General features: G+C 36.6%; 2 protein-coding genes across 2 annotated transcripts; both read left to right on the top strand.

Moving 5' to 3' along the window:
- The first annotated feature begins 3,671 nt into the window (after window positions 1-3,671).
- On the top strand, window positions 3,672-7,358 carry LOC127793883 (putative leucine-rich repeat receptor-like serine/threonine-protein kinase At2g24130). Its single transcript, XM_052324659.1, has 2 exons — window positions 3,672-6,541; window positions 6,630-7,358. The coding sequence occupies exons 1-2, from the start codon at window positions 4,003-4,005 to the stop codon at window positions 7,016-7,018; spliced, it is 2,928 nt and encodes a 975-aa protein (XP_052180619.1). The 5' UTR covers window positions 3,672-4,002; the 3' UTR covers window positions 7,019-7,358.
- An 8,863-nt stretch (window positions 7,359-16,221) lies between these two features.
- On the top strand, window positions 16,222-24,121 carry LOC127793882 (polyubiquitin 9). The gene is given in 5 exon segments (XM_052324658.1): window positions 16,222-16,377; window positions 18,145-18,330; window positions 18,590-18,629; window positions 23,600-23,642; window positions 23,644-24,121. Coding segments are annotated over 5 exon segments (312 nt in total). The 5' UTR covers window positions 16,222-16,374; the 3' UTR covers window positions 23,684-24,121.
- Window positions 24,122-24,514: the final 393 nt, after the last annotated feature.

Below are 24,514 nucleotides of genomic sequence, written 5' to 3'. Positions count from 1 at the left end.
CTGTAGGTTGGTATGGTAGTTCTTGAGGTAAGAAGGTGGTTTGATAGGTCTAGTGTTGCATTTAGGCTGTACAGAGATAATAGGTGGGGAATCAGATATAGTAGGAGCAGGATCAATTAAGTCTGCAGTAGAATTAAGAGAAGCAACAGAAGAAAGAAAGAAATGAAGAAGATATATCAATAGATTGAGAATACAGATAAGGAGAAACATAATCAACATAGGGTGTTGAAGGAAATGATGGAAGAACCAAATTAGGAACAACAACAGAAATATGAGCATGAACGATGGTTTAATGTGCAGTATCACGAAAGGAAAAAATATCTACACGAAATTGAACATCTTTGGAAAAAAAAAAAAACATCGTTGGAATCCAAATCAGAGTTTATAAGCTTTGACACCAATAGGATAACCCAAGGATATACACTTTCTGGCTCGACAATCTAATTTCCTTCTATGAGTAATAAAATTGTCAGCAAAGCATAAGCATCCAAATGATTTAAGATGACTATAACCAGGGGGTTTATTGAAGAGCATTTCACAGGGTGTCTTATTGTCTAGAATAGGGGATGGATTTCTATTTATAAGATAAGTGGCAATAAGCATCGCATCACCTTAGAATTTTATAGGTAAGGAAGTATGAAACAAAAGGGCTATGGCAATGTTCAAGATAGTTTGATGTTTTCGTTCCACCACCCTATTCTGTTGGGGTGTATAAACGCAACTTATTTGATGTAAAATCCCTTTTGAAGCATAAAAAGTAGGCAAAGAGAATTCAAGTCCGTTATTAGTTTTAATGGCCTTAATGGACTTGTGAAATTGATTAAGGATCAGATAATAAAATTGCTGGATTAGTTTAGGGATCTCTGATTTTGTTTTCAGTAAAAATAGCCAAGAACATCTCGAAAAATCATCAACAATGGTAAAAAAATAATGATTTCCAACAATATCAGGTTGGGAATATGGACCCCATATATCCATATCCATATGCACTAGATCAAAGAAAGTAGTAGAATGATCAGTATGAACAGAAAATGAGAACGTTTCAACTTTGCTTTAGGACAGGTCAAACAAAAATTGTCTACAAGTGACAAATTGGGTACAACGGACCGCAAAGTATGAAAGTTTTTACTAGAGATATGTCTTAGCCTATGATACCATACATTTGAGGAAACATTACAAACGGTTTTATTGGAACAAAAAGCAACATGAGCAACAACATGAAACATTGTATGTTGAAAATGAGGCTGCAAGTAAAAGAGACCATCTCAGAGCTTAACTATGCCAATCGTCATCCATGATGACAGGTCCTGAATAACACAACAATTAGAAAGAACAATAAGGCAATCTTTCTTGGTTGAGGTGAGTTTACTAACTGACAAGAGATTGAATGTAAAGGTTGGAACTAGAAGGACATTGTGTAAAATGATACGAGAGTTCAAGATAACTGTGCCAGTATGTGTAACTTGAACTTTCATACCATTAGGCAAATGAATAAAGGCATTTTGAAGTGGAACATATGAATAAAAAAGAGTCAAAAAAACAAATAATGTGATATGTTGCTCTCGTATCAATGATCTATGAGGAAGTAACAAACTTTGTTTGCAACAGATTATGAAATGTGGTGGAACTTACTGCAAAAATAAAAAAAAAATTAAATGTATACCTACAAAGTTGGCCAAATGTGTAGGGGAATTGATTGATTTAGGTTGTGAATCAAGCAAAGAATGATCATTAAGCAATGCCATAAGTTTTTGAACTTGTTCTTTAGAGAAACTTAACTGTATAGATTGATCCACAAGCTTCTGATTAGCATTCATCTTCGATTGTTCACTCAAAACTTGATTAATTGATCCGTGATTTGAATTAGCACCAAAAGTTTTTGATTTTGTAAACTTAAAGCTAGGTGGAAAACCATTCAATTTGTAGCATTTATCTCTTGTATGCTAGGTTTACCACAATTTGAGCATACAACCTTAGACTTATCCCCTCTCTTAACAACCATTGCAAACATTTCAGTCAAATTTTGTGTTTGGATACAGAGACTCCTTTGTGTTTCTTTTCTAAGCACCATATTATAGACCTGATCTAGTGTAAGAAAAGGCTTCATAAGAATTATTTGAGTACGCAGAGCCTAATATGACTCATTTAGTCCGTTAAGAAACCTAAACACACATAATCTTTGAGTTGAGCATCATCAAACTTTTGAACACATGCTTTGTTATATGAACCCCACACACAATGTGGCAAAGGTCTAAAATTCCTTAATTCTTTCCGTCCTCCATTGAGTTCAATAAAATATGATTGTAGCATGGTTATTGCGTTCTATTTTACCGTCGATTGCTTCAACAATGTTTTACATGGAGGATGCACATCTCATTTGCGTTATGTAGATTACAAATTCTAGATTCATCGAGTTGAGAAAACCTTTGAAGTAATATGCTCATCTCTTTTCTCCGTGATACAACCATTGCATCTTTGAAATGAATGCATCAACTATATTGATCAATGAAAAGCATAACTTATATACAAAAGAAAGGAGGAAAAAAAAATATATTTCTAACTAATCTAACTAATCGAAATTAGTTTAGCTAATTAACAATAACCAGAAATTGATTTAACAACTTTCTCCTTCTGTTGGTTGATAAGTTAAAATTTATGTAATTGCCTCACGAGTATAAGGCTTGATATATTATTGTATGTACACTTTGTGTTTTTTTCGTTGCATTCATAGTCGTTGTGAGGTTTCTACTAAATAATTGGGGAAAGTATGTCATGCACCCCTAAAGTTCAATATAAATAAGTATTTTATATTTTAAAAATTATACTAACTACCCCTACTTATGTTTATACTTTGTAATTTACACTACAAGTAGTACCTTAACCTTAACGTTTGATACAATTATATAGATTTTTTAACGTTTGTTCATTGAAAAGGAGGTAGTATAATTTTAAAATGCGAGAATAGATATTGAAATTTTAGTAGTGTTAAAAGGGTGTAATTTACTCCAAGTAATACCATAGGCAGCCAACAAACTAGAGCGGTGAAAGATGGAATATATGTATGAACATGATACAAATATAATTCATATCAAATATAATTATACTTTGACATCATAATATAGTATAACAATCTTATATTAATTCTCTTGTACGTAAAATTCACTATCAACTAAAGAATTTATACGAGAAAGAATAATAATATGTCAATATTAATTAAAATCGAAATATTCTTTTTCACGTAGTTTTGTAAAAGTTAAAAGAAAAACCTCGCTCACATTACCTAATCATGTTTTGGTTACATTGAGTTGTTAGGTACCTTTTTCTTAAAAAAAATCAATCAGCTAGAGATGGATGGCTCATTTGTCTGGGTGACGGCATTTAAAAAGGACTCAAGTAGACAAAATGCACTAAAATGAGAGAACCCCTAGCAATGTATGTATCACGTCATCTTAGCCTCTGGCAACCTAAACATGCACGCACGCACGCTTATATATAATATAACAAAAGATTATCTTTTTAACTTTGCAACGCAGCATCATCATCCACAATCCCCATATATAGCCAGCCATATGCAAGCAAAACCATTCATTCCTTTGCTTTGTTAGGCCTCTGTATATATAATAAGTTAATGACATGTAAACCACCAAATTAAATCTCTGAAAACGATATCGGAACCTTGGTTCTTCCTCACTACCACCCCCTGTTCACGTGTTCCAATCCTATTCCTCGAGTTCATACATAGTCATCAAACATTAGGCGTCAAACCGTAACGTAACGTTCATCCTCTTCAACGGCAGTTAGGCACAAAGTTTCAAAATCTTCTGCGCTAGTTACTTCTTTGTATTGGCCATCTCTAGCTAGCTAGTTGGCGTCTTTACCTTAATAACCACATGAACCAATTCTTCTCTACCTTTCATCACTGATCTCCTCTCGAGCTTGAACTTTTAATTAGCTCTTCCAGAGAAGAAGCAGCAGACTGCAGAAAGTACTTTAATTTCCCAAATGGGCTTTCTCAAGTATTCCATGTTTAGTTTTCTGTTCCTGGTTGTGATCTTGTTCGTCGTATCGGGCGAAGACAATGCTCGGATTTTGAACGATCGACTTTCCCTCCTTTCGTTCTTTTCGGGGATTGTTTCTGATCCTTCAAATGCTCTCAAGAACTGGAATTCTTCAGCCGTTCATCTCTGCAACTGGGCCGGAGTTGTCTGCAACACCAATAGAGATCAAGTTGTCGAGCTCGACCTTAGTGGGAGGTCCTTAAGAGGCACCATCTCGCCAGCCATTTCCAATCTTTCTTCCTTAAAAATTCTTGATTTGTCCGATAACCACTTTGAAGGCCACATTCCGGTTGAGCTAGGCAGCCTTTCCGGGCTCCGGCAGCTCAGCTTAGCCTCCAATCTTCTTGAAGGGAAAATCCCTGATGAATTGGGATATCTCCAGCAACTGGTCTACCTCTCTCTGGGAAGTAACCAGCTCGCCGGAGAAATTCCTAAGCCACTTATCTGCAACGAGTCTTCTTTGGAGTATCTAGACCTTTCCAATAATTCTCTCAGTGGTATAATTCCTTTGAATGATCAATGTGAGCTAAGGGAATTGAGGTACCTTCTCCTCTGGTCCAACAACCTTGTGGGTCGAGTTCCTCGAGCCCTTTCGAACTCCTCAAAGCTTGAATGGCTGGACCTTGAATCCAATTCCCTTTTTGGGGAGTTACCGAGTGAGATTGTCAGTAAAATGCCATGGTTACAATTCCTTTACCTGTCCTACAATGGCTTCCTAAGCCATGATGGAAATACTAATCTTGTACCCTTTTTTGCTTCCTTGGCCAATTCATCTAAGTTGCAAGAACTTGAATTGGCTGGAAACAATCTTGGTGGAGAGATTCCTTCTATTATTGGTGATCTCTCCACTCATCTTGTACAGATTAATCTTGATGAGAATCTTATCTTTGGATTTATCCCGCCAGAGATTTCTAACCTAGCCAATCTGACACTATTGAACTTGTCTAGCAATCTCTTGAATGGCTCCATCCCGGTTGAATTCAGTCGACTGGGAAAACTGGAGAGGCTTTATTTATCAAACAACTCACTGTCCGGTGAGATTCCACCGGCGATTGGCATTGTTCCTCATTTGGGTCTCCTTGATTTGTCGAAGAACAAGCTCTCCGGTTCGATCCCCAATAGTTTTGCCAATCTCTCCCAGCTGAGAAGACTCTTGTTGTATGAAAACCAGCTCTCAGGAACGATACCACCAAGCCTAGGAAAATGCATTAACCTGGAGATACTGGACCTTTCTCACAACAAAATTTCTGGGGTGATTCCCAGTAAAGTTGCAGGATTAAGCAGCTTGAAGTTGTACTTAAACTTGTCTAGCAATCACTTACAAGGGCAAATACCTCTGGAATTGAGCAAAATGGACATGGTTCTAGCCATTGATCTTTCATCAAACAATCTCTTCGGCGCAATCCCATCACAGCTTGGAAGCTGCATTGCCTTAGAGCACCTCAATCTTTCCGGTAATATGCTTCAAGGTCCTGTTCCTAGCTCAATTGGCCAGTTGCCTTACCTTAAAGAAATGGACCTATCCTTCAACCACTTAACAGGGGAGATTCCTCAATCTCTGCAGGAATCTGCAACTCTGAGACAGCTCAACCTTACTTTCAACAGTTTCTCTGGGAATGTGTCGAATAAGGGGGCATTTGCCACAATGACCATCGCTTCTTTCCTCGGGAACCCGGGCCTCTGTGGTTCAGTTGAAGGCATGCGAAGCTGCAGGAGGAAAACAAGTTACCATCTTGCAGTCTTGCCAATTCTGCTTTCAGTAATTGGATGTCTCATATTCTGCTTGTATGGTTACCTTCTGGCACTCAAATCAAAGTTCAGGAGGAAACTTGCCATATTCAGTGGTGAGGAAGAAGATGAAGAAAAAGAAAGGAAAGAGCTCAAATACCCGAGGATCTCTTACCGAGAACTCATTGAAGCCACTGGTGGCTTCAGCAGCTCTAGCCTAATAGGGTCCGGTCGATTTGGCCATGTCTACAAGGGAGTTCTCAGAGACGACACGAGAATAGCTGTGAAGGTATTGGATTCAAGGACAGCTGCAGAGATTTCAGGTAGTTTCAAAAGAGAGTGCCATGTCCTGAGGCAAACAAGGCATAGAAACTTGATTAGGATCATCACAATCTGCAGCAGGCCTGATTTTAAGGCACTTGTTCTTCCACTGATGCCAAAAGGAAGCTTGGAGAACCATCTCTACCCAAGGCACGGTTTGAGACGCGGGCTGGATTTGGCTCAGTTGGTGAACATCTGCAGCGATGTGGCTGAGGGGATGGCTTATCTGCATCATCATTCGCCTGTCAAAGTCGTGCACTGTGATCTGAAACCGAGCAATATTCTCCTTGACGAGGACATGACAGCCTTAGTAACCGATTTTGGCATCGCTAGACTGGTAAAAGGTGGTGATGACAAAGCTTCTGTAATTGATTCAGCTTCTTTCAGCTCAACAGATGGCTTACTTTGTGGATCCATTGGTTACATTGCTCCCGGTACCTAGTTTCAATCAAAATTTCACAACTTAGTTATTAAAATCATTCCCTTAGTATAGATAACACATTCATTCTTCGTATAATGCAGAATATGGAATGGGAAAGCGAGCATCAACGCAAGGAGATGTCTACAGTTTTGGAGTCCTTTTGTTAGAGATCGTGACAGGGAAGCGTCCCACAGATGTGCTTTTTCACGAGGGCTCGAGCTTGCATGAATGGGTGAAGAGTTACTACCCACGAGAACTTGAAAAAATAGTTGAAGCAGCACTGGAAAGGTGTGCACCAGATGACAAGGTTTACAACACAAAAATATGGCATGATGCGATCATGGAGTTGGTTGAACTTGGGTTAATCTGCACCCAGTACAATCCTTCGACAAGGCCAACCATGACGGATGTAGCCCACGAGATGGCTCAGTTGAAGGACTATATTTCTAGTCCTTCCACCATGCTCATGGAAGAAGAAACATGTTCCTGAGATATGGGGTTTCCTGATTCATCATGGGATTTGATTGTTTTCTGCTTTTACTTCTGATTATTTGGTAATAAAAGCTCGCTGAAAGTCCAATATTTCCGTTCATTACAAAGTTGTTTCGTAACATTTTGCATCATTTCCTTCCATTCTGGAGCTTCATCCCTGGTATCTTTCCAAAAGCAAGTGTACTTTTTTCGCTCAGACTTTGTATTATGATGAGTTGCAAAAGTGAAAAAGGAGCAGTTGATTCGAATTCTGTAGTTGCAATCTTCTGTTTCCTTTTCCCCCCAAAATTAAAGGGTATGGAAGCACTTAAAACTAGTTTGTCAAAACTCATTTCACTATTTGACACTTATCTTTACGAACCATTATTGATAGCACCATCAATCTCACCCGCTTAAATTCATGAACTGTACAACATGAGAGTATTCAAGCAATAGTGCAGCTCAACACGACTTGAACTAGCAATCACAAACTTGCAAAGTGATGCATTGAACCTATGCTAATCACCAAACGAACACCTCGTATGGTTTATAGTTGCACAATGAAGCAGGTTTCTTGATTGTCTAGAGATTGTTGGACCAACACATCTATGGGGTGCAACCAACCAAACTCAAACCTTTGCCTGTTAATGTCAAGGACAATGATAGTAGCTATTATGAATTGTAAATTCAACCCATGCCTTGCTGTTTTAGTATTCTACTATTATCTCTCAAGTTAGTGTTTTGTGGTTTCCAGACTGTTTGTGCTTTGCATAATCAAATTGCACTTATATGCTTCTTTCTACCTACCCTCTTATGTTATTTTTTTTTTCTTTTTGCTAGATACCTTCTTATATTAATTAAATATACCAACAAGGCTGCTAGTGGAAGGTCAGAAAAACCAAACTCACTAGCCCGCCCAACATAAATGATACAATGCACTAAGAAATATATCAATTTTTATGGCTTTAGCAGGTAAAGAACAAGTGATTCAACTTAAAAAATTCCTCATCATACTGAAGTTTACTCTTCTGAGTAGCAGAAATGGACAGAAAAGCCGTGAGACATACGGTAAGTCAACATGGTGGCTGTCAATTGCAAGTTTAAGGCATTTTAGGATAGAAGTTATTGTTGCATGTTGACAAACTAATTCTTGAGCAGTACACAAACTACACTGGCTCCTGAACAAAATCTTTTCGACCAATTGCCTTCATTAAATTGTCAGCTATTACTATTTCATTAACTTTTTCTAGCTAGTTGATCATAATCCACACATCACTTAGTAACCACATAAAGAATACTTAAGAATGCATAAATATCCCATTGCTTTCTCCTCTTCAACCTACCATCCCCACCAAACTAGTTTCCACAGGCACAGAGAAAAGGCGAAACACTTGATTTTCCATTAGTAATCTTCAAAAAAAACAAACCTCTTAGTTCGCTGGTGCCACTTTGTGTGTTACTGTAATATCACTTGGCCATCTTTTGCAAAAGCCATTGGACCAGTGAAATTCTTGTGAATCTAGAGTAACTGCTTTTCTGCTGCACATATCTGAGAACCGAACTATGCAATTCTACCCGTCTAAGAAGCAACAAGTTGCATTATTAGAGAATTCTGTCTTAAATGAATGGCTTGCCGATCTTCAGGTTAGCTGCCCATCCTTTCTTAGAGAACTCCCCAAGCAATAGTATAAGGACCAGTTTCCTCTTTGCACTTCATTGGATTGTGTATGTTGCTGCAACAACTCAAACAAAAACAAAGGGAGAGAGAAGAGAGAGAGAAACAAGAGCGGTATATTTACAAAAATTTTAGCCCAATGAAGGGTAGAAACTTATTTTCTCATGAACTATTGCTCAAAATTATAACCAAGTGTACCGTGATAGTTTATGGTTAACCATGATAATAAGAATCTTGAGCTATTCGTGTCACAAACTAAAATAGTGTAGACGATGCTGAAAATTGGCAGGAACACAAGTACCATTATCCACCACCGTGTCCAGATCTAGTGAACAATCAATTGATGTGAATATCCCAGGAGATTTTGTTACTTTGCTTCAATTAATTCAACTGCTTAGATTATCTGATGATAACTAGGAGACTCCAACACCATTAGTATGGTTCAGTTCAATAACATACAAGATTTATTGAACCATGCTATAGACGAGATCCAAAATGAATAAATAGCATAGTTCAGTTTCCTATTCTTAAAAGCAACTGACTTCAAATTATCAATGTCAGATCACAGATAACTGAACAAGCTAGATTCATGTTCTAAGAAATTGACTAGGAGGTTCCAAGATACAATTGTTTAGATTAGATTGACATATTCCTGCAAACATAGTATTTTCTTATAATTTAACTTAACAAATGGATAGGTTAAAGTGATTGACATTTTACCAGAGTTATCAGGCAACATTTCCATGAAGCTGATTAATTGCTTCACTTGGCAATCTAAGTTTTGACGCTTGCAGGTGACTTTCAGAGATCAGAAAACCTGGATATTCTGTTTTATTTTTTCTGGTAAGATCCCAATAAGCCTTATAAAAGCCAGAGTCACTTTCGAACCCTTTATTTAACAATTTCAGAATCCATCACATCTAATTTCTTGTTTGTCATCCACGTCCACCTCTGTTCGTTTGTATTTTCCAGAGAAGGGAAAGATTTTTAATTTTTTACCTTCATGCAAGTTCTTAACATGTTGGCTCCTTCCAAATCCATGTTTCTGACTCGAGGAAAAAGAAAAAGTTTCATTCTCAGATTTTGGTTTGTCAAAGAAACAAGTTCTTCAATTCATCACAGGTGTAAGGCTATAGAGTAATAGAAAATTCTTGTGACAGCTTAATAAGCCTCGGAAATTGGCGCTAGAGACGCTAATAAAACAGATGTTCTTTTCATAAAATGTCATAAAATAAGCAAGGGACACCTTATGGCTCCCACAAGGTATCATCACCATCATCACAAGACTTAATTCTACTAGATGGGATCTGTAATTCAATTCTCCAATCATCTTTATCCAATGTCATATCTTTTTTCAAGCTGTTATATTCTATGTCAAGGCTAAAGGTTTCCTGCAGAATTTTCTTAGTTCTTCTACCTCTTTTACTACAAAACCCACTTGCCTCACAGATGCATCTATTGGTCTTCTTCTCATGTATTGAGACCATATTAATCATATCTCATGTCTTATCTTCAATAGATGCTACTTCAATTTCATTATGAGTAATCACGTTTCTAATTTTATTTCTTTTAATGCTTGCACAGTCACCATAAAACCCGCTCGGAGTTTGCATATGTTGGTACTTATTGCCCAACATTACAATGATGGTTTCATAGTTGTCTGATAAATTTTCTTTCTATTTCTAAAAGAATTTTATAATATGCTTTCACTTAAATCTAGTGAAAATTTTTAACTAAGCATTTAAAGCTACATGCTATTTACTGCTCAAACCAACAAGATTGCATTGAAAAGGAGCAAGAAAACTAAGGTTTCTCGATGGAGAGAGAAATCTGTACAAAGAATATTTTAACAAACAAAGAGTCCATGGTTAAAATTTTTTTTGGATAATTATGATTATTAAAAACTAGTGTTGTAATTATGAAAAAAGTCAACTAGTACTATAAGGTTGAAAGGACAATAAGACAAGACTAGATGAGAGTATATTTGGATCGATTATATGATTTATTGGTGGAGGAGATATATAAATTGTTCTTGTATGAGGACAATGACAAGTTAGTTGACCTTACCATTTATGAGGAGGCGATATCTGATATCGATGTCTCGAAGTGATAGATAACTATGGAATTTGAGATGGAGTCTATGTGCTCCAATCAAGTCTGGGTTTTGGTAGATCCATCTGAGGAAATTTTTTTTATCGAGTGTAAATGGATCTTCAAGAGAAAGATCAGTTCAGATGGACAGATTTTGACCTATAAAACTCGGTTGATGGCAAAAAGCTATCGTCAGCGTCAAGGTATTGATTATGATGAGACTTTCTCACTTGTCGCAATGCTGAAGTCTATTAGGATGATGTTAGGTATCGCTACTTATTATGACTATGAGATCTGACAGATAAACGTCAAGATGACTTTTCTAAATTGATTTCTTGAAAAAGAGATCTATATGGAATAGCCGAGTGTATTTGAGTCCGCTGATCCATGTCAGATGTGTTTGCTGAAAATATCAATTTATGGTTTGAAACAAGCATCAAGGAGTTGGAACATCTGTTTTGATAATGAGATCAAAGGGTTTGGTTTCTTGAGAAATTCAGATGAACCATATGTTTATAAGAAGGCTAGTGGGAGCAACATTGTATTCCTAGTTTTGTATGTGGATGATATTTTAATTATGGGTAACAGTGTGGATATGATGATGTCTACGAAAGCCTAGTTGTCTAGATTATTTTCCATGAAGGAACTGGGATATGCTACCTATATTTTGGGGATTAGATTTTATAGAGATAGAGTTAGGAAATTGATAGGTCTCTCCCAGAGCTTGTACATAGAGAAGATGCTAAAGAGGTTTAACATGTTGAATTTCAAAAAGGGGCAGTTGTTTGTCTGGGTTGGAGTTTATCTCTCTGAGGATATGTCTCTTAATACTTTTAAAAATAGGGATCGTATGAGTAAGGTACTTTATGCTTCGACGATTGGGAGTCTTATGTATGCGATGATATGTACGAGACTATATATTGTATATGTTGTGAATGTTGTAAGCCAATATCAGTCCAATCTCGGTGAGAGTTATTAATTAGATCGCAGTGAAACATATTTTAAAGGACTAAAGATATGCTACAAATTTATGGAGGGGGTGATTTCCATGTGGATGGATTTACTAATTTGAATTTTCAATTTGATGTTGATGATCACAAATCGACATCTGATTTTGTATATCTCTTGAATGGTGGTGTTGTGAGTTTGGAAAAGTTTCAAGCAGATAATCACAACAGATTCAACCACTAAAGCCAAGTATGTTGCGACATGTGATGTTGTTAAAGAAGTTGTTTGGATCCAGAAGTTTCTTTTAGAGGTTGATATGGTTTTGACCATTCTGTCACCAGTACCTTTGTATTGTGATAACAATGGAGCTATCGTGTAGACAAATGAACACATGTTTCATCAAAAGTCAAAACACATTGAATCCCAGCTTTATTTGATTTGAGATATTATAGCACGTAGGGACGTGCAGCTGCAGAGAATAGATTTTGCGGATAATGTAGCTAACCCATTCACCAAGGTTATGACTCAGTCACAGTTGGATTGACATGAATATAAGTATCCGATTCCTGCTAATGGTGTATCACTAGATGTACATGTAATGTAAATTAGTATTAGTGCAAGTGAGAGATTGATAGTGTTGTGTGCCTTGATGATAGATTTGGATGACATCGAACGAACTTATTTTAATGCATGAATTGTATTTTTGTTTAAATTAATAAAAAATAAGGTTTTCTTTATTCATATTTTCTCCAATCAATTATATGAATGAGTCCTAGGTCTTCTGTATGAGAAACTTATTCTCAAAATGTTGAAACTGTGTGACAAGATTATCTAGTAACAAGACTTCTTAAATTATTTATAGTCCTTAAATTATTTGGATGGAGACTCCAATTAATCGAGTATGAACTAACACAAAGGTTACTACCTCGTTTGGTATAAGGATACTAATGGGAGGATGGTGTGTCACGCGCCATATGACATGAGATATCGTTAGTAGACCTGTGGGTGGTCATTGGGGAACAATTAGCCAAATGTGACGTCAATGATTGACCACATAGTCTGGTAGATAATGGTCGTGTCATCAAGTTGCGATGGTGTATTGATTCTTAGACTTGAACTAACATGGTTGTTTTTTGTATTGGTGTGCGAGATTTGCTAATGAGCCAAACCATCCAATTTAGAGGTGAGAATGTTTATCTATGTGCTTCTGTATTACTAGTATATAGAGACAGGTGTTGGAAATATGATCCGTTACCCTTGTCAGTAATTGATGTAGTGAACGTCCTATGTGATTTACTATTAGTGTGACGGGATAGTCTCTAGTCAAGCCAGATTAAAAGTTAAGAAAGGTGTTTCCTAAGGTGTCATCTAGTCACACTAATGGAATTTAACACATAGTTATTGAGTTTGTGAGTTTGTTACTCCATGACTTTCGCTCAATCAGGACGTTAGGTGATGGAAGAATTATAACACATGTTAATCATTAACTGTAATAGATTCACTTAAAGTGAAACTTTATTACCACCTATACTATTTTGAATCGTTGTTAGGCACTATTCAGGAACTTTCAGAACTTCGTTAGGATTTGGAGAAGTTCAGGTGATAGATCAAGGGGTTGACCGATACCAAAAAGGGTTTCGGTATTATTTGATTGTTAGCAGATAATGAATCTAGAAAGTCATACACCATATAATGCTGCATTTGATATCGATATCGTGTGCCCAAAATGTCTTTAGAAATAGTTGGTCAAAAGTTAACCCTTGGCCCTTCCTGCCAATTATGCATAGTGCATAGTAAATTACATTATTACACTACATTATTAAATCAGGGGGGCAACAGACGTGAAAGAGTTTCAAATAGAGATAAGGAAAAAGAAAAGGGGGGAATGGGGGATTGAATAAAAAGATAGGCAAGTCCTCTATTTCTTTCTCTCTCTCCCTACACATTGCTTTCCTCTTTTTTTTTTTTTTTTCTTCTTCTTCTGAAAATATTATACTTTAGAAATATTTTATGTGTAATTGTTATGCGTATAATTTTGAGATGCGGGTATTAGTGATACGTGGAACTTCTGTATCTAGTACGAGAAGAGGTGATCGGAACGATACCATTTAGCATATTAGGTGTGGACCGACTAGGACCACCACATCTTGAGGTGGATTCAGTTGCAATACAAAAAATATTTATGTAGTCCATCCTTATATCGGGCAATAGGTATGTATTTATTTATATTCAATTATTGAATATGCGCATTTCTTAAATATCCAAGCTAGTGTATGTCGTGTATGCTATATTCTGCTGTGTATTTGATACATAGTAAAAATTTTATTTTTTTTCCATACCACTATCCACATGATTCCTTTCATATATCATAGCAAAAAAATTGAAGAACACAATAGTAATAAACTAGGACAACACCAATGTATATTTGTGTAGACAACACAACAATAATACACAATAAACATAATAGCAACTCGAAGATGTACAGTAACCCAAAACTAAATAGAAACTGCAAACCCAGTAATCAGAGATGCAAACCGCAACTGGAAACCTAGAACTTGGCAAGAACACCACTGTAACTAGAAGAAGGATAATAGCTATCGAGGCACACAGGAAACGTTGTCCCGAAGACAGTAATCGCCCTGCTTCGGTCACACACATGCTTCGACAAGGCGGGATTCAACAATTGTCTCCAACAGGTTAGCAACCACGAATAGTTGAATTTGGCAAAACTCTCACTGGACGCTTGCTTTCCGTGACAGGAACAACTCTAAAACGCAAGGGGAAGACTCACATTGGAACTCAATGACAAAAACGAAGACAAATTCAACTATATATAGTCGAAAATCCTCGAATTGAAAGGCCACATACTTACTCCGGTAATCAATCTAGCGTTGATTTCAATCATTAAAATAAAAAAAAATGCTTGATTTAAAAGTAAGAAACCGAAGCTGCAAAAATCAAAAAAATAAAGTAATTGATTTTGAGAGATCTCACCAAAACACCGTTACTTATTATTTTGTTTTATACAAAAATATATATTTACTAACTGAACTGATCGGACGACCGACAATGTAATGACGAGTAAAGACTTGTTCGCTTGTAGAATTTAAGTGTCCCTTGAGGCCCAACCTTAAGTGCAAGTGAGGGATTTATATACATATGCATATTCCATACTCCACCAATGTAGGACGGAGTACCCCTCCGCCCCTCTCCCACACACTTACATTCACACACTGACACACAACACTTATTGCATACTTCTTCTTGAATCTCTTCGATGTCTTACTGGCGAGCATTGAAGACGTAACGTCCATTGTTCCAGATTTCAAGGAGATCAAATGAGTAAAATAGAGAAAAAAATTGGTGATGCATGAAGTATCCAACGGTGGCCGATTGGTCCGTTAATTCCACCACCGACTGGTTCCAAGGTTGCAACACAATGACACTAATGCAACACGATATATTATTATGACAACATATATATATATATATATTATGATATTATTATTTTTATATAAGCAAAAAATTATAATTCTACACAATTATACAAATAATTAAGATACAATAAAAGAGTTCATCATTAAATTTGTACGACAATATAAAATACAAATTATTTTTAAAATTTGTCTCAACTATTTTATAAAAAATTCTAAAAAAAAATTCATATGGTGTCTATAAATGTTTGAAATATTTGTTTAGAATGTGAGATGTGTGTATGTAATTTTTTTAATAAAATTAAGTGTTAAATACAGGTATATCATATTAGTCATGTTAAACACATCTTAAGTCATATTAAATCACTTCAATTTCAACCACGTCAATACTACAATCCTAATCAACCAATGTGTGGGTTGACCATACACTAAAGGTACCTAATTATTTTCAAGGTAAAGATTAGAACTAAATAATAGAACAAAATAAATTAGAGGTGAAAATAAATGAGAGGTGAAAATAAAATGAATAGAGTGAAAATAAAGAAAATAAAATAAAAAAATATTTTCTGAAAAATGAGAGGTGACAAGTAATAAGATTGGATTAAAGTAACCGATCAAATGAGTTTTATTTCCTTTTAATTTTCTCTAATTTGGGAGGCTAAAAGTATTTTTAGAATATTAGATGAAAAGAGTTTTTATTTAATTCCTCTTCATGTTGTTGTCAAAAAGCCTATCAAATAAAAAATTATATATATTTCAATTCTTCACTATGATAGTTTAAATTTTTGTTATTAGCAAGGAAGGTTAATTAAATTTTAATTATGCTAATTTAATCTTAATTAGATTAGATTTAATTAAAATGAAATAAAAAAATAGCACTTTAATTGGGCACATTAATAATAAAATAAAAATATAAAAATGAAATACAAAACCTAAGATAAATACAAATTTATCAAACCACATGTACATTTTCACTTGATTAATTAAATGAAATAAAAACTAAAAATTAAAAGCAAAAGGGTTTTTATTTCGGAGTTGTTGCTTTCTGTGGTTCCGAGATAATTTGAGGGCGTTTTTGCAAAATTATTGAATTTTAAGAGCGCTTTCAGAGTATCGGGGCTCAACTCCGGAACCGGGGGACAGATAGAAGTGAGAGAAGCGGAAGAACCCTACCGGTGGCGTCCGTACCTCCGGTTAGCTTCTCCGGCAACAACAGATCTTGTTCAAATGGTTAGTGTTATTTGATCGATCAGTAGGCTGTATGCATATTGTGAAACGGCTTTGATTGTGTTTACTTAATAACATTTGGATGATCAATGGCGGTCTTTTGCGTCTCTCGTCATCCGTGAGATTGTATGTTAGGGTTTAAATTCCAGGTTTAGATTGCTAATTCTGAGCCGCTTATGGTGTGTTATTTTCATTGAGCGTGTCTTGGATAAACATATTGTCCTTTTTCTAAGTGTTTCCACATGTTTATAGAAGTTTAATATTGAAGCGTCCACATTAAATTGCCAAATGGAGTTCTTAAGTACAAGGATTATGTGATACAAATACGGTTCCCAAGTGAATGAGAAAGCTGATTGGGAGAGAGTTCAGAGATGGAAGTACGTTTGTTTCCTGAATATGTTTTGTATCATTATAGTGTCCCTCAAATTGGAGTCCACTCATTTTCTTTTTGGAACAATTCCTTTGTTATTTCTTATGTCGTATTTTATTTTGTTATTTTTTTTTAGTCTAAGCAGACTTGGGCTTGTAATTCCGTGATGACAAAAGTGCAACTTATCCATGCAAGTTGAGAAACAGGACACAGCCCTACCATGTTCACCTCTAAACAGAAAGTTTTTACTTTCCATAAATTGTCAAAACCTAAATTAATGGTCATTCTGGCGTCATAAAGCATCCATCTGCAGTGCCATACTCAATTAAAGTACATGAATGCTTTGCATTCTAGTTTCGTTCAACCTCAGATATCAAGGTCCTGTAAGAGGGTGGCTAGGAGGGTTTTAGAAGAATTAAAGAAAGCTTTTACTGGGGTCTGCTACTGGACAATATAGGATGTCTCAATTATAATTTGACAAAAGCAATATCCATAAATTATGGTGATAATGACAAAATGAAATAACTCAACAAAAAAAGATGCTGTTTAATTCATGAACTTAAACATTTTTTAACATACAAAATTCAGAATATTTGAATCGGTTATATACCTTGAAAAGCAAAGATGGTTAACATTTGTGTTCAATAGTTAATAAATTATCAACGTCCAATGTTCCTACTAAAACACAAAAGGAAAGAAAGAGCTAGAATTCAAAACTTTTGATGTTCATGGAGACATAAATTCAACTGAGCCATCATCATTGGGCAAAATAAAGTATGTTTTTCAACATGCCTGAGTCTAAGATGTATTTTGAGTGCCCTACAAGTATTTGTGTTCAATACATGTTGGATGTGGATATGCCCCATGTTTCAAAGTGTTAATGCCACGCAGCATTTGGCCATGCATGAAGAGACTACTAATCACATAGTTCTTTTGTCATATTTGATATTTCAGAAGCAGCAACATTAGATTTAGAGAGCGTTTGGTTAAACTTAAATTATTGGAGCTTATAAGATCTAGAGCTTTCTGTTGTAAATTTTAGATTTCAAAGAACGCATTTTGGTCTTTTACTTGGCCAACTATCGGATACCAGCTTTTGAAAAAAGCTATTGGAAGAGCTTATAAGTTCTTCCAACTTTGCCAAATAGGGAACAAAAATGTTTAAGCTCTTAAGGAGCTTATAAATTCCCTTGGGCTGGAAAATAAGCTAAGCCAAACACCCTCTTAGTCTATTAGTTGGAAAACAATTCAAATGCCAAAAATATTGCAACCATTTTGCTGAGTATAAATATAACAGAATCCAATCCTGTACATTCTTAGTATATCGTTCAGAGCAGTTCACTCTAGCCATTGATTATACCTTCATTTCTCGGAGAATCTGCAATATGAATTTTATGCAGGCTATGTACATTCGAGTGAAGCGTAGCAAGACAACCTACTTTCTGCAATGTGATCCAACTGAGACAGTTCTGAACATTAAGGAGAAGTTGCACTCCCTTATTGATCAGCCAGTCAATGATCAGCGTTTGATTCTAGTGGCAAGTGGAGAAGTGTTAGATGATTCAAAAACATTGGCAGATCAGAAGGTATCAGACAATGCCTTTTTATTTCATTTTTTGCTGCTCAGTAAACATTGCATTTTTATTTTCCAAAATTTACATCTTACATAATCTATTGAGAAGTAGCCACATCCAGGCTTCCTCCAAAAGAAATCATATGAGGCAACATTTTGAAAATCTCCTTAAGACTTTTTTCTCTCGTTCTCTTTTTTATTATTATTACTATTTTTTTGGATACCTTAGCCTAATGCTACTGTTTTTAACATGTGTTCTATATCTTTTTCAGGTTGAAAATGATGCTGTTGTGGCACTGACCCTGAGAAAAGGTTGTGTTTCCTGACCTCACTTCCCACTTCCCCCCAGGGCTTAATGTTTTCTTTTTCTTATCCTCTGGCTGTTTTACTTTGGATATATTGTCTCTTTTGGCTTTTATGGTGATCGTTGTACTCATCCAATGTATCATCTGATTCCAGAGTATGAATATACTTGTTTATTTAAATTGTTGTGCTTGTTATTTGATAAAAGTTTTTTTTGGGAGGGTGTGAGAAGGTTGGGCGGCTGATATACAGAGCTTTTTTTTCTTCTTTCTAACAGTCAATCTGATAATATCCTGCATTTTCGACTGGAATTGTGGGAAAAAATTCTCTATATCAGGGGCTTCACTGATATCAATATTCCTTTGGTAGAAGAACTTTTAGTTTCTATTTTCTGTGGCATCTGAACTCTTGAATCAGGCTTACGATTTTAGGCCAAATGGTGGGAAATTTTTGTATCTTTTCTGAAAATAGAATACAATCTTTTGCAGAAATCTATCCTCCATGGAAAGTTTTTCAACCCCCTCCTTATAGTCTAGCAGTGGCCCTTTCCTTGACTTCAAGGAACCTATTTTGGGTAACTGGTGATGGCACCATGGGCCAGACCACATTGATAACATGCAAAATGTTTCAACTCCTAAGCCTCTGTATGCATTCTCTATACTTGGAAAACCAGATTATCCAATACCCAAATAACTTTTAAATAACAAGAATATGCCCTTATGCCCGTACTTGCAGTGCTATTTAAGTTCACAAGTGGGAATTGTCTGTCTTGTTTGTCAAACAAGAATTAAACAGAAAGAGGGAGATTAGAGGGAGAAATGCAATCAGAACAGAGAGGGAGAGAGATCAGAACAATTGAGAGAGAAATCAAAATTCAAATGTCATTTCACAATGTGCATTCTCTAACTCATCTAGCCTATTTATAGGCTTTTAACTAAAAGGTACAAACATGTAAACTAACTACTATTATAATTACAATTAGAGCCTTGGGGATCCTTGGGGTTGTGACAATTCCCCCCTCCTTGAGAAAGTTCTTGGCCCCAAGAACTCTCAGCTGTTGGCCCTGCTTTTCATCCAATCCCAGCCTTCACAATCTGATTTATTCTTCTTCTGTTTTTCCTTTCTTTCTTCCTCCTCCTAAGCTTTTTCCCATCTTCTCTTACGTTCCATTGCTTTTGCTTTTCTTGCAAAGATAAAATGTAGACTCCAAGGATCACCTTGTCAAGGCTCCCTTCTCCAATGTCAAAACTTCCAACCAGATGGCAGCAACCTTCTCTTCCTTCATCTTCCAAATCTGGTCTGCACCATTTGATATGACAGCAATACTGTCATATTGTCCAAGATCAAAAACACTCATTTTCCTCAGCTTTCTTTGAAACCAAAGGAAAAGAAACAGTACTCTTAGAATCTTCCTCTGTCAGTCCATTGAATAATTCCTCATTTTCCCCCTGCAACCTCTCTATAGGCACATCTTGATTTATTCACTCTTCTTCTGGTTTATTGAAAACTGTAACCGAATTCATTGCGACAGATTTCTCCCTTAGTGGAGCCTCAATAACCTCTCTGGTAGCTGCCTTTCCTTCTTTGTCATCCTGAATTGTCTGCTCCAATTCAAGTCTTTCCTCACTTCCTGTATCATCCATTCCTAATCTTAGGAACTCAGCAGCCTTAGGAGTACCTCCAATCTGCTTCTAGTGCCCATTCTTGCTGCCTAGCCTTCTCAGCTGCTTGGTTTACCATGGCAGGACACACATCATTTTCACAGTAGACCTCAATTCATCTTTTAGACCACAGATGAAGTTCAATACAAAATAAGATTCATTCAAAGTAGGATGGGAATTGAGCATCAGTGATCTCAATTCCTCAAACCTAACTTGATAATCCATAACTGATCCTTCTTATTTTAGTTTATCAAACTTTTTGTTGCAACTCTTATCTCCAATCTGATTTAAGGAAGCAGAATATTCCTTAGAAAAACATTTAGTTAGAATACTAACCTGAAGTTTCTGTGAAAATGGAATCAAAAAGTCGTCCAGCTTTCTATTGAGGTCCTTGATTCCTTTTCTTGTTGCAGCACATTCTTCCTTGAATATTTTCCCAAATGACACTGCACTTTCAAAAAGTCCTTTGGCCATCTCCACAGTTCAATTCCTTGAAAATTCACTGCTGCAATAGCCTCTTGATCAGCTTCTAAGGACCTTTTCAGAAACTTATTCCGGTACTAAAATTCAGCAAACCTAAATTCACTGAGACCCCAATTCAGCAACCTGGAATCCGCCTCAAGCACTGCTTCAAGAAAGTGATCTGACCTGACACTAGATTGATCCGCAGAAAATCATCGGTTCTGTTGCTGTCTTAGAATTTGCTGAGAACCACAGAAATTAACAGCGTGCAGGAGAAGTGAAAGTCCAAGGAATGCTCATAATAGTTGTCAGGTCCAGAGACTTCTTCAATCGGCTCTGTTGCAGTTAATAGATGTTGCCTGAATCACTGCCCGAAGTCGCCGGACTCTGCTTCTGAGGTCGCCTTCCTGAATCGTGAAATACTGTGAGGTCGCCTTCCTGACCTGCGAAATGCAGCAACTGAGGACTGATGGTTTGGATCAACAGCTGGAAGTCACTGTTGGAAATTAATAACAAAGAAGTGTCGGAAATCAATCAGCCGATAATCAACCGGCTCTACTGCTCTGAATTGCTAGAAATCCAGCTGAAAAATAACCTGTAGGTATCGCCTGAGCCACCATGCAGTAGCCAATACCTATTGGCTCTGATCTGCATTCAATTTGACTCGGAATCTTACTAAGATTGCTTGGTCAGCAATCGTCTATGAACTGCTTTCAAGATCGCCTAAGTTCCTTTTCTAAAATCACCTTCCTGATTTACCTCAATCGCAGTACAATAGCTGAGATCCAGCCTCTCTGTTTCACGTGAATCAGCTGTTAAAATTTCCGAAATCACAGCTGATAACCGTCGGCTCTGATACCATTTGTCACAAACCTAGGGTTTTCTTAGGGTTTGAATAGGAAATTATTGAGGAATTTGGTAGGAAATGGGAAAGATAGAACAGAAATGGAGGGAGGAGAAATGCAGTCAGAACAAAGAAAGGGAGAGAGATCAGAGGGAAATGAGAGAGATCAGAACAATTGGGAGGGAAATCAAAATTCAAATGTCATTTCACAATATGCATTCTCTAACTCATCTAGCCTATTTATAGGCAAGTTAACTGAAAGTTCCAAACATGTAAATTAACTACTATTATAATTACAATTAGAGCCTTGGGGATCCTTGGGGTCTAAGAAAGGAAAGCGCTGGGCTGCTAGTGCTTGCAACTTTTAACGGGCTTATTTATGTCAATATTTATTCTTTTTTTGCCATTTGGGATAAGTGTTTCCCCTTAATTTACACATTTGGAAATCTAGTTTGATTCAAACTTAGAATTGTTGTCTAGTTTTCTTTAGTCTTTTCCATGTTGGGGAGCATTTATATTCAGAAGAAACTATGTGGGCCCCTTCTGAAGCCTTTAGGAGGCTCCCTTATAATGGCACTTCCATTGTATGGGGGGACAGCAGATAACTCTGCCGTTGTGATCTTCATCGCTTAATCCTTTTTCCCCCCCTATCTTTTCTTTACTTTTTTCATTTTTCTGTTTTTTTTTTTATTGGGAAGGGAGGGGGGGGGGGGGGGGGGGGGCTGGCGCAGGGACGACAAGAGACAATGGTGCTGGCTTCTGTTTGAGATTTTTTATCTGTCCTAATTCAGGGGGTGGATAGTCTGAATGAGCTAACTATGATACTGTTAATTCCAAATTTTAACTTTCTACTTGATCTAATGCTTCTTCTGTTTCTGCTTTGCTTATTCAGGCAGAAAGATTTGTTTGTCCTTCCTTGCATCTGTTATGTCTCATTAAGTTAGTCAACCATAGACTTGTTCTTTTTTCTGGAGAGAACTGGTTGCTTTCTCCTTAAGCTTGTTTAATGGGAGAAACCTTGTGAAGGACTTTGAATTGATGATTCAAGTTTATGGTTTGTAATAATTTGGTACCTGTTTTTACGACATGTACAAGCAGAGAAACATTTTTCCAGACACATTATTTTCTATATATGAAATGGGTTTTCTTTTGTTTGTTGATTTTAAGTTTCAGAGTCCATCTTATGCATGGCAGGTGTCTCTGCTGTTTAGATGAAATAAGCTATACTTCTTAACTCGCAAGCAATGTAGTAGGGCCATTGGAAATTAGTTATCTTTTAGTGCATGTCTGTGTGGCACAAGGACATCATGTCACATTTCAGCCAGGACATAAACCTTACACTTCCTTTGCAGTGGGGTGACATCCTACTCAAGCCTGCAACCGTTGTATTAGTCCTCTCAATGGTGTGGTGCACTATGTCAAAAATCTAAGAGCAATTTTCATTCTGTAGTTGGTATTTGGAGCGAGTGACAACATTGATAATAACAGTCTAAGGAGTGCGGTGGCTGACAGTCTGAGGATGGTGATTTTGGAAAGGAAGCTCATTGTCTAATATATAAACCTGCTGAAATTAGAGGGTGGACAATGAAAGTTTTCTCATCTCATTTTGGTTCCTGATCATTGATTGGCAGTGTGACTTACTATGTAAAATCATTATCAGTTTGTGACAAAGTATCATTAGAAATGGTGATTTTAAAGTTTGGTAGGTCAATGTTGCATGGTGTGAGAGTTTGCTCCTTATCTTTGCTGGTTCAATTTTTACTCACATGCAGCTTCGTGTTCATCAAATACTGATGAATTTGATGTGCTCTGTAGTCATGCCCTCAGCCATGTATTTTTGTGTCTTCTAAGAACCAACCTCATAATAGTTCTTAAATATTGAATTTGGCTTGAGATTTGACTTCAACTTCCTGTCCGGACCCACAGAAATGGTCAAGAGTAATTATGTTGTTTTGTGTATTTGAACAAAGGCTATTGTTATTTGAACTCACTTTCACATTTCTTGCTAACAGATGACAATGAATTTGAGGATGTAAACATCGTAAAGCCAGATGATATTTCAATCCCATGATGCAGATGATGCTGGAAAGCGGTGAGGCAGGCTGTGCACCCGCAACAAAAACCTATGTGACAAGCATGGTATTCAGTCGATTTCTTACTGTATTGCCCCTTGGTTATCTTACAAACACCAGAAATTCGCTACAGAAATATGTCCAAGACTGATTCGGAAATTACAAATGCTAAAGTTTTCTTACCATTCCCAGTTTATCAAATTTCTTCCTGGGTATTATGTCTTGAATTTATCTTGTTCTGCAAAGCAGCGAAGTCCCTCATGAAGCTTATGAAAACAGGCCTGAACTTTAACAAGGCCGCCTAATAGCAGTGGATTTGTTAGGATTGTTTTATACAGCAGATGGGATGCCAGCATTAATGTATTATGCTGGAAATATGTGTGCCCTTATGAATTTGTTAATGGAGAAAAGAGGCTTTCTTTTCTACCATCAAGGTCATGAGATAGATGATTGAACAGCTAACTTTTATGGTCAGATTCCACATAGTGATATTAAAGCTTTATGTGTTATTGGCGCACACAGAGAGAGAGAGAGATCGCGTCTCTTTCCAGCCTGTTCCTGCAAGCACCAGGTACAATCTGAGCATTAGCATCAGAAGGGATTAATCCAAATTTATCTCACTTTTCTTGCTTAGCCAATTTAGCTAAGTGGCTTTTGAGTTATATTTGTTTTACTGTTTTCATGGAACTCAAGTTTATGAAATGAGGGATATGATTGATTTCCTAACCATATTTTGATGCCCTACTTGTGACACTACCCTTGGCTGTGTGCCCTGCCCCTCCAAATTGGTATTGTTTGCTTTTACTGTTCTCTAAATTCATTTGGAAGTATATGATTTCATAGATCCCTCTCTTT

The sequence above is a fragment of the Diospyros lotus genome, chromosome 2, assembly GCF_014633365.1.
Source record: "Diospyros lotus cultivar Yz01 chromosome 2, ASM1463336v1, whole genome shotgun sequence".
Taxonomy (NCBI): Eukaryota; Viridiplantae; Streptophyta; class Magnoliopsida; order Ericales; family Ebenaceae; genus Diospyros; species Diospyros lotus.
This window is presented reverse-complemented; position numbering and strand designations above follow the sequence as displayed.